Source organism: Schistocerca cancellata, chromosome 1 (assembly GCF_023864275.1).
Source record: "Schistocerca cancellata isolate TAMUIC-IGC-003103 chromosome 1, iqSchCanc2.1, whole genome shotgun sequence".
In the NCBI taxonomy this organism is placed as follows: Eukaryota; Metazoa; Arthropoda; class Insecta; order Orthoptera; family Acrididae; genus Schistocerca; species Schistocerca cancellata.
This window is the reverse complement of record NC_064626.1, coordinates 802162403-802173821: the sequence shown is the minus strand read 5'-3', so window position 1 is coordinate 802173821 and position 11419 is coordinate 802162403. Positions and strand designations below refer to the sequence as shown.

Genomic DNA, 11419 nt, shown 5'->3' with positions numbered 1-11419 from the left:
CTCTGTTGTTTTTAGTTTTCTTCTCAGTGTGAGTTTTTCACGAATAAATTGTACTCCGTTAACTCATTATACCGGACGGCTATGCAATTATTTGTTGTAGGCTAGTCGCCTACACACGTAACCGGGGCCCATAACCTGTTGTAAATTATTAAGTCTGAACAAAACATTTTCATTTAAAACGGTATATTTCTTTAGGATACAGATTTGGCACTTTACTAAAAAACGAACTTCGAGGAGATCCTATATACACAAAACATACTTCATGAAAATACAAGGTATACTACATTGAACATTAAAAACATTTTTCCTTTTTTAGAACAGTATGCAACACAACTCTGCCCACGTTTGTTAAAAAAACTTAAACTCACAAGCAGAAGATCAAGAAGTACTACTGGTCCGTTACAAATTCTTACAATATAGCGACTCCACCAAAGAACTTCACAGTTTTCTACTTTCTAGGCAAAGACGCCTTTTAGTAGCCTCTACAGTTTAGTTTTGAGCTCACTGCCAGAGGTGTACAACGCGCTGCCTGTGTACACAATACTATCTCTGGTTGTTAATAAACATGATTTCGTCTGTATAGTTTTGTAATGAGATTCTGAAACGCCTTTGTAAAAGCTGGAAATGACGATTCATAATATATACATATTTGACAGACATGGAACACTTCTTTATTATGCCGAATGGAATCGTTTGAAACAATCAGGAATAACTCGGGAAGAGGTGAGGAAATTTGCATCCGCGGCGATTAGTATTTTCCTCGAGAGAAAAAAAAGATTCCTCTTTGTCTACACATAAACTGCTGTGTACTATAAAATGCTTTTGTTCCCTGTCATAAACTTCAGCGTCGTATTGGTTATTAGTTCTCTACATTCATATAAACTTCGTGTCCTTTGAGACTATCAAATTTATTTTTCGCCCTTTTAATCACATCAAGGATGTGTCAAACAGTGAATTTTATTTCCTCCTTGATTACATTATGTAGGGAGCGTGTACGTATAATATAGGATACGTCAACTTAATCTAATGGCGTAATATATTTTGCCTAGATATTAAAATACAAAACATCAAATTGGAAAATATGAAAGTAATGTTAGATGCATAATCGTATGGTGCATAAACATATTCACGTGTTAACAGTATGTATCCATAGGTGGGAAAAACATTCTTCATTGGCTACACATAAACTCCTCTGCACTATAGAACTCTTTTTTTTTTTTTTTTGTTAAATAATCTGTAAGAATTATCTGGAATATCTCGTCACGCATACCGTTCAGTAGTCTCGTAGGACAAAATTTTGGTAGTTACACGCCTGAATATTTATGACCTGTATTTACAGTGCTGAAACATCCACGACGTCAGTTACAAATTGTTATAGGCATCCACATGAATGTCCAGTTGTCTGATTTTATTGCCAGCCTCCTACAGTATTTCAGGCAGTCCATTTTGTTTACAAGTCTCACCTTCATTGACACTGTCGCTTCGGAAAATTCACTTGACCTAATGACACTCATTGTTTGAGATCATGGCTTCATTCTTCCTCACATTACTAGTAAGCATTCTTTGGTAGACAAGTTAAGTTTTTATGTTTTCAAGATTTGTCCATATTTGTTGATTTTCCTCCCATGTAAAGCATCTTGCAGTATGAAGTTCTTTACACTATTAATTTCAGAGAGGTGATTTATTATGTTTGTTAGATGTGAGGTAATCACTTTATCTTGATTTGACTTCTGTTGAATGCATTATATTAAATGCATCACAAAGGGATACATTTGGCTTCTGGTGTGTTTTGAGCTATTGGTAAACTAGGTCGAGTGAAATATTGCAGAGATAAAACACTGGAGTAATTTTCAAACTGCCACATAGCTATTTTGAGTTAGATTTCTTGTAGTTTTCCCATACCAGATGAGGTGAATGCCAGTATAGTTCACCCAAAAGACCATGGTCAATTCCATCCTATATTGTTCTTAAACTAAGCTAATGTATTTTTGTAATTATGTCACTATCAATGGGTCCTTAAATTTAACCTACTGTCTGTCCTTCCCTACAAACAGCTGAGGCTGACACACCAACTTCTACCTTATACTGCAACAAACTTTGTAATTTTGGCTCTTTTTGTAGGCCAGTTGCATGCCTTTAATAACTATCTTATCCTATCTGTGATTGTGATTTCATTAAACATGGCAGACTTACTTTGGAGAAGATAAGTCTTGTGGAGCCAAGTCAGGCAGACAATGAAATCATAAATATAGTAAACTGTCACACTGGATTCTCAAGTAACTAGTGATTTTGGACATGATAACCAACAAAATGTTTTTCATATCTACATGTTTTTTGTGTGTATATTGTATTTTGAAAACTAATATTGCTGTAATATGTCCTGATGGAATGAAAATGGGGACAGCCTATCTATCTGTCCTATGTGTTGATCCAGGGCATTTGAAGCAGATAGATTCACTGTACATAATGCAAGACTGTGAATTTTCATGAAGGAATATAACAGGCCACCTTGGGAGAGACTTAATGTGTTCCAGTCTTTTTCAGTGACCAGCACACAATATAGCAAATACATACTGGAAGCTGAATTATTTAAACAATTCCAGATACCCTTCAGCAAATTCAAATTTAGTTTTCTGCATTGTATCAGCACATGTAAATAATAAATGAGCTAGTTGATTCAGAATAAGAAAGAAAATATCCAAGCTGTGCATTTCAGTGCAGAGTGCACATTGCCACCCCTCCTCCCCCTCCTTCTTCTTTTTCTTCTTGCCTATCTGCTTGCTGATATTTCTATTTCCTTGCTAGTGCCTTGGTGGGTGTCCATTGCCTCAGTGCCAGTACGGGTACGTGTCTATAGGGGATACTGGAGTTTTCAAAAGTAAGCATGCTGAGGAAAGCAGTCTGCCCAGTGTGTCATAGTAATTATGTTTCTGCCTAGTAGCTGTTTTAAAAGTAGCTAGAATTTTGCTAAGATAAAAATACTCAGGGGTATTTCAAAAAGACTTCTGTCAGCTTTGTACTTAAAAATTGTGTATTTATTGTAACAGATGCAGTGATTTACATTTTTATGTGTTTCTATTATTATCTCTCTGTGTTGCATGGCAAATATCACATTTTGTCAAACAGAATATTCAGTTGACTCAAATGTTATGGGGTCACCCTGTACTTAGAATCTGAGTGGCCCATTTCTCCTCTTTACTCCTTACCAACAAATCCCTCTTTCCTCCCTGATAAAGTTCTGGAAACTAGTCTCTCTCTCTCTCTCTCTCACACACACACACACATTTCATATCCAGCAACAGCAGGTGTGGGGCTGTCCATTGCTACACTACTGGCCATTAAAATTGCTACACCAAGAAGAAATGCAGATGATAAACGGGTATTCATTGGACAAATATATTATACTAGAACTGACATGTGATTTCATTTTCACGCAATGTGGGTGCATAGATCCTGAGAAATCAGTACCCAGAACAACCACCTCTGGCCGTAATAACAGCCTTGATACGCCTGGGCATTGAGTCAAACACAGCTTGGATGCTGTGTGTAGGTACAGCTGCCCATGCAGCCTCAACATGATACCACAGTTCATCAAAAGTAGTGATTGGCATATTGTGATGAGCCAGTTGCTCGGCCACCATTGGCCAGACGTTTTCAATTGGTGAGAGATCTGGAGAATGTGCTGGCCAGGGCAGCAATCGAACATTTTCTGTATCCAGAAAGGCCCGTACAGGACCTGCAACATGCAGTCGTGCATTATCCTGCTGAAATGTATGGTTTCGCAGGGATTGAATGAAGTTTAGAGCCACGGGTTGTAACACATCTGAAATGTAACGTCCACTGTTCAAAGTGCCGTCAATGAGAACAAGAGGTGACCGAGACATGTAACCAATGGCACCCCGTACCATCACGCCGGGTGATACGCCAGTATGGCAATGATGAATACATGCTTCCAATGTGCATTCACCGCGATGTCGCCAAACACGGATGCAACCATCATGATGCTGTAAACAGAACCTGGAGTCATCCGAAAAAATGATGTTTTGCCATTCGTGCACCCAGGTTGAGTACACCATCGCAGACACTGCTGTCTGTGATGCAGTGTCAAGGGTAACCGCAGCCATGATCTCCGAGCTGATAGTCCATGCTGCTGCAAACATCATCAAACTGTTCGTGCAGATGGTTGTTGTCTTGCAAATGTCCCCATCTGTTGACACTCTTGCAAACGTCCCCATCTGTTGACTCAGGGATCGAGACACGGCTGCACGATCCGTTACAGCCATGCGGATAAGATGCCTGTCATCTCAACTGCTAGTGATAGGAGGCCATTGGGATCCAGCACAACGTTCCGTATTACCCTCCTGACCCCACCGATTCCATATTCTGCTAACAGTCATTGGATCTTGATCAACGCAAGCAGCAATGTCGCTATACGATAAATTGCAATCACGATAGGCTACTATCAAAGTCAGAAATGTGATGGTACGCATTTCTCCTCCTTACACGAGGCATCACAACAACGTTTCACCAGGCAACGCCAGTCAACTGCTGTTTGTGTATGAGAAATCGGTTGGAAACTTTCCTCATGTCAGCATGTTGTAGGTGTCGCCACCGGTGCCAACCTTGTGTGAATGCCCTCGAGAAGCTAATCATTTGCGTATCACAGCATCTTCTTCCTGTCGGTTAAATTTCGAGTCTGTGGCACGTCATCTTCATGGTGTAGCAATTTAATGGCCAGTAGTGTATTTATTGTTGTATTCCTAAGAGCTCTTACTACCATTATATAAATTATCTTAGAAATGTAACTTGTAATGCTGATGAAACATGATTTTTTAAAAAATTTCCACTCTACATTGACAGCCAACATAAACCAAACTAAAAGATTGAGTAGTGTAAGTAGAAATGATGTAAAACCATATTTCATAGCAAGTTTAGTGCCTGAAAATATATGAATCTTTTTTTCTTTTGTCTCCAGGAAGCAAAGCTCACCTATGGACTGTTGTTCTCACTTAAATCATTTGTCAGCAAAATATCTCCCTTTGATGTTAAGGAAGGTTTTCTGTATTACAAAACCAGTAAATATGCATTGCATTATTTTGAAACTCCATCTGGCCTAAAGTTTGTTCTGAACACCGATGTTGCTGCACAGAATGTTCGGGAGTTGCTCCAGCAGATATATAGTCAAGTGTATGTTGAGTATGTTGTAAAGAACCCTGTTTGTGATCTAAAGAAACCAATCAAAAGTGAATTATTTAAAACTAAACTTGATGCTTTAATCAAACAGTCACCAATATTCTCAGCAAGGGTCGTCTGAACATTTTTGAGAAACATTAATAAAATATATACTAAGCTATAACTCTGAAGTTAAAGGAAAGATTTGTGTAATTGTAATAGTTAGTCATTCAGTTATGCTGTCTGATATTGTATACATTCCAAAATGTTGTTAATAAACCCAAATGGTTTTAACTCTTTCATTATGATTTATGCCATGTTTTGTCATGTCATTTAGGTTTATCATCTACTTGAAAGAAAACATTTGGTCAGGGAAGTTGCCTTTAATGTTATCCTTGCACATTAGTTGGGTATGAACTGTGAAACTGGTTTGTGGCAATGGTCAACAAGATAATGTACATACAGTGACCTAATAATCATTGTACCATAAGCAGATCACCCTCCCTTTTATTTCCCTGTAATTTTGCATTGGTTTCTGATAATTAGGTGCTAAATGAAGATTTCTCAACAAGAATAAACCAGACTTGGAAGAGGAGAAACTCAAATAATGGAATTGTTGTTTACATTTTATGCACAATATTTTATCAGTAGATCTTGATTTTTGATAGTGCAGGTAACTGTTAGTATATCGAGGAACAATAAGTACAGGAAATACAAATTTAGATACAGGAAATAAAATCTGAAAACAAGTTGAGAAAGTTTCTCTTTGACAATTGCTTCTATTACATAGAAGAATTTTTATTACTGTAATGTGTAAAAGGTGGTGGGTAGAAATTGCTAACTTATCTTTTTGTAATATATTTTGTAAATATATATATAAACTTAGAAATTTTCAAAATGTAATCATTTGTACAAATTAATTTTCAGTGTAAGTAAAATGACTCATTCCACATCACTACAATCTATGGTGTAGAATGATCCTTAGAATATGTAACTAACCAAGTACCAAGTCTTCCATTCTTACAGTGTGATATACATTACTGATTTCCTTCAGTATTGTGTATGTACATAACTAAAGTCTGAGGTGTAGGTAAACATTACCAACTGAAAAATAAAAACTTTTCTCATAGTAGCAGCTTTTCTCCTGAGTAAGGTGTTCATGTATAGTGATTTTTAATCTTACGTACATTTCTGTATTATCATTACGAGAGAAGGAAAGTTGCTACTCACCATATAGCGGAGATACTGAGTCGCGATAGGCGCAATAAGAAGATTCATACACTCATAGCTTTTGGCCATTAAGTCTTTGTCAGCAGTACACACACACACACACACACACACACACACACACACACACACACACACACACACACACACACACACACACACAATTGCAGTCTCAGAGAGTTGAAACTACACGGTAGACTGCAGACGTGTGTGTGTGTGTGTGCGTGCGTGCGTGCGTGCGTGTGTGTGTGTGTGTGTGTGTACTGCTGACAAAGGCTTAATGGCCGAAAGCTATGAGTGTGCGAATCTTCTTATTGTGCCTATCGCGACTCGTGGCGAGTAGCAACTTTCCTTCTCTCGTATTGTTTCATTCCATCCTGGATTTTCCATTGTTTGATTTTTATGTGTATTATCATTTATTAACATCAGTAGACTAATCCTACTGATAGTATTTACTCTGATATAAACAGATACAGAGGGCAAGCCGCTATCTGTAGCTAGATGCGTAGTGGGTAGCACATGAGAACACTTTAAAGAACAGAACTTTACACAAGCTTTTGAATTTCACTCATGTTTAGTAGCTGTGTTCTGCAGCTAGGAGCCAAACAAAAGCTTTTTTCTGATCTTCTGGGCGAACCCAAGTGCTCCCACCATTTAGTTGTTAGTGAGTAGTTATCTGTCTTAAGATCAGGAAACCTAATAGCACTGGAATTTTACAAGCCACCATCAGGAAATATATTAAAATTAACAGCTAAGAGACCCTTGATCTCTCAGATTTTGTTGACATGATTGATTAATAGCGTGCTTTCAGGTTTGCAGCTGAGTTGTTGACTAATAGATCTAGTTGTCTTCTTCAGGTGCTGCGAGCTATGTTGTTATGTGTGATCTCTGGTTCATAGAGTATCTAGAACCTAAACACATGCTGAGCACTGTCTTTACTTGTTGAGGCGCCCTCATCTACCACAATGACATTCAGTGCTAAAGACTTTGACTCCTACAGCTCAGTCACTGTCAAGACGACAACTATGAGTGGGTTCCAAAGGAATGTGTACTCAGATTGACAAATTGATAGGCATTGCAATCAAAATCAATAGCTCCTGAGGAAAAGGTTGAGACAGAAAAGGAGAGGCCAAGAATTACTTAGCTGCCTTATATAGACCCAGTCTCTGGATAGATAGGTAGACTCATATGTAAGCATGGAATCCAGTGTATTTCTCTCCTCTCAACAAAGATAGAATGTCTACTTTGTAATGATAGAGACTATTTAGGTCTCTGAAAGCTGATGTGAAGAGAGTAAGAGGAGAGTTGTTAGGAAAATCAGTGACACACCAAACTAAAACAACCAAATAAATCAATTGTCACTGAGCTCTGCCTTAACTATAATCATGAAATAAAATGTGAAGAAACCTGTATTATGATGCAAAAGATAAGTTTAGGGTAAACATTAATGAGTGTACCGAAACAAAGTTCTCAGGAAACCTAATTAATTGGAATGGAGGTTTCAATTGAAACAAGGCTTAGAGCCCAGCACTCAATTTATTAAGATCTCTCAGCCATCTCATTTACTAGAGTTGGAAAAAGCTGAGAGAATGTGTGAGCCTGAGAAACAAATGGGCATTAAGGGAACCAAAGCAGAGGAGAAACTTTTTATTTAGGTAGCAACTCATCTGCTCAAGCACTTTAAAGATCCCCATACAGTTCAGCACTAAAAACTTTAAACTGATGGGAGAGTTGATACCTAAAGTCAGTCAGGGAAAACTACTGGGCAGCCTAGGATATTCCTTCTTTTATGACATCTGTATATATTTCAGTAAAATTGTGGCACTTACCTTAGGGGGAAAAAAGGACAGGTATACACTCGCGCGCGCACACACACACATATCCATCCGCATATACACAGACACAAGCAGACATTTGTTTTGGCCTTTACATATGTCTGCTTGTGTCTGTATATGTGTGGATGGAGATGTGTGTGTGTGCGCGAGTGTATACCCGTCCTTTTTTCCCCCTAAGGTAAGTCTTTCCGCTCCCGGGACTGGAATGACTCCTTACCCTCTCCCTTAAAACCCACATCCTTTCGTCTTTCCCTCTCCTTCCCTCTTTCCTGATGAGGCAACAGTTTGTTGCGAAAGCTTGAATTTTGTGTGTATGTTTGTGTTCGTTTGTGTGTCTGTCGACCTGCCAGCACTTTCATTTGGTAAGTCACATCATCTTTGTTTTTAGGTATATATATATATATGTCTGCTTGTGTCTGTATATGTGTGGATGGATATGTGTGTGTGTGCGCGAGTGTGTACCCGTCCTTTTTTCCCCCTAAGGTAAGTCTTTCCGCTCCTGGGACTGGAATGACTCCTTACCCTCTCCCTTAAAACCCACATCCTTTCGTCTTTCCCTCTCCTTCCCTCTTTCCTGATGAGGCAACAGTTTGTTGCGAAAGCTTGAATTTTGTGTGTATGTTTGTGTTCGTTTGTGTGTCTGTCGACCTGCCAGCACTTTCATTTGGTAAGTCACATCATCTTTGTTTTTAGATATATTTTTCCTTCGTGGAATGTTTCCTTCTATTATAACCATATATATATATATATATATATATATATATATATATATATATATATATATATATATATATATATATATATATATGACATTTTAAGTGCATTATTTTTCAGATGTTCGCAGTTATAAATTAATTCTGCTACTTTTAGAAACTGAAAAAGCTTTTACCCCAACCTTGGTGTATAACATCAATATTCGCCACACCCATTTTAAGAGGGACTTTGAAAGGTGTGTGGAGCAATGGAATTGAATGTAGGTAAGAGAAGAAAGGATACATTTTGTGCACCTGTTGCACTGTGAGAAATGGCTGGCTGATAAGAAGTGGCAGCTCACTGGCCTTGACATGGATGCCGGGATTGGGGCTGGCCCTCAGTGCCGTGGTGGCCAGCCTAATTTCCCTCATGTTGGAGGGTATTCAATATTTTTAAATAGGATTCTCTGGCTGGTCCATATAGAGCACCTCCATCATAGAAAGGTTTGATAAAACTGTAGCAGACAAGATCTATCTGATCCCTAATTCCTGTAGCTTACCCGTTTTAAAGTATTAAGTACTCAGAGACGCTTTGCTTTCAGGTATGACAGTCGTATAAGTTTTCTGTCAAAAGTGAGACCCAGAAACCTCAGCAATCCTTTAAAACGGCACCCTTTGTTCTCAGTTAGAGTGAATTAAAAACAGTGTGTGAATGGTTGAAAAGAACACTTTCAGACTTCTTAGTCAAAAATCTAAGAGCAATTTCATCTTATCTCTGAATTGTCAGCTGTTGCTTCAAAATGCTACCTGCAGTGCTGGAAGATGAACTAAAAATAGAGAAATAGCCCATGAATAGGGAGCACTGAACTGGTTACTTTACTGTAGATGTAATACTGTCAGCAGCAGTTGCAAATATGTTTACAGTTAAAATAGTAGTTTAAGAGATACTGTTTTGTTCAAAACAAATAGACAAAAACTCGTATAGGTAAAGGATGATCTGGGTCTGCAGAAGGCTGGGATTTACAAAATTCCTGGCCAGTGTGGCAAAGCGTACATAGGTCAGACGATGTGCACAGTACACAAAAGGCGCATTGAACATGAGCACCACACTTGCCTTTCACAGCCTGGTAAGTCAGCCATAGCTGGGCATTGTAATATCACAGGACACACTATGGATTATTCTGCCACAAAAATCTTGGCCCCGGCAAGATCCTTTTGGGATTCAGTAATTAAAAAATCTGTGGAAATACGTCTAGCACAAGATCTTCTAAATCGTAATGCCAGCTTTCAACTGGATGAGGGTTCAGACCTGGTGATCTCTTTAATTTCTTCTGAGAGAAAACATTTTATTCATAATGAAACGTCTGGCAACATCTGACATGTTTTTAGCAATATGAGTGCGCATTCCAACAGAGGGTGGACATGTAGTTTTATCTTTACGCGCACACCTGTATGCCACAGGTGGAACAGTATTTGCAGGGGGAGCAGATTTTGTTAGAGGATGCTCCTGTGAGGGCCAATAAAACGCCAATTTTTGCTATAAAGCCAACACAGTGAACTAGTAGTCTCCAGTGGTTGACACTCACCTGAAGATGGCTGCACAGTTCCAGCTGAAATATTGTGGCAAGAATTCAACATGATCCAGTAGCAATCCCAAAACCTCATAGAATAGAGTTGTCTGGTTTGTAAAATCCAGCCCAGACGGTGGTTGACCACCTGCTCCAAAGTCTTTCGCATGCATCCAGTGAAGAGGGGACTAGGATAGTTACTTGAGCATGTATTATTCTCACCAGGGTTCATGAGGAAGATTAAAATGGCTTCTCTCTGTCAGTTAGAAAATTGTAAATACAGTCACATCACATTAAAAAGGGCAAAGAGGATTTCTTTGCTGTTACGTGTGAGGTGCTGTAACATGCAATGATAAATCCTGTCATGACCAGGTGATGTGTAATTAGCTACAGACAATGGCATATCCAGCACATACATGGGGAATGGGCGGTTAGAAGCTTCGTCGTCGTTGAAACTGAAGCTGCAACCACCCATCTCAGTGACAATTCTGTGGCACTGGAAAGCTAGACATAACTATTACGGCTGTTACTCTGGTGAAATCTTCTACCATTGTCTAGACTTGAATTCAGATAGCATAATATTCTCCAGCGTGTAGTATCCAAGCTGTCCTATACAGTTCCGTATACATTTATCATTCCTTTATATGCCACACAGTGAGTGACTGGGTGCCTTTGCAAAATAACTATTTCTACAAATTTATACTCAAACTTGTGGAATATTTTTCAGTGAAGATAATATTTCATTTCTTTCTGCTTGTGCGATATGCTACTGGTCATTAAAATTGAAGACCAGAAAGGATAGTGAATAATGCGTACACAGTTTAGTAGACTCAACTCATGATCAGTGAAGCTTCATATTCTGTACAGCAGCCAGGTGGTGAAACATTAGTCGAGTCTTCAAAACCTCAGCCACAGTCTTCAAGTT

General features: G+C 38.6%; 1 protein-coding gene across 1 annotated transcript; it reads left to right on the top strand.

The window, feature by feature from the left end:
- The first annotated feature begins 505 nt into the window (after positions 1-505).
- LOC126162340 (trafficking protein particle complex subunit 1) lies at positions 506-5466 on the top strand. The gene is made up of 2 exons (XM_049918782.1): positions 506-723; positions 4976-5466. Exons 1-2 carry the CDS (start codon positions 625-627, stop codon positions 5312-5314), a joined length of 438 nt encoding a protein of 145 aa, XP_049774739.1. The 5' UTR covers positions 506-624; the 3' UTR covers positions 5315-5466.
- Positions 5467-11419: the final 5953 nt, after the last annotated feature.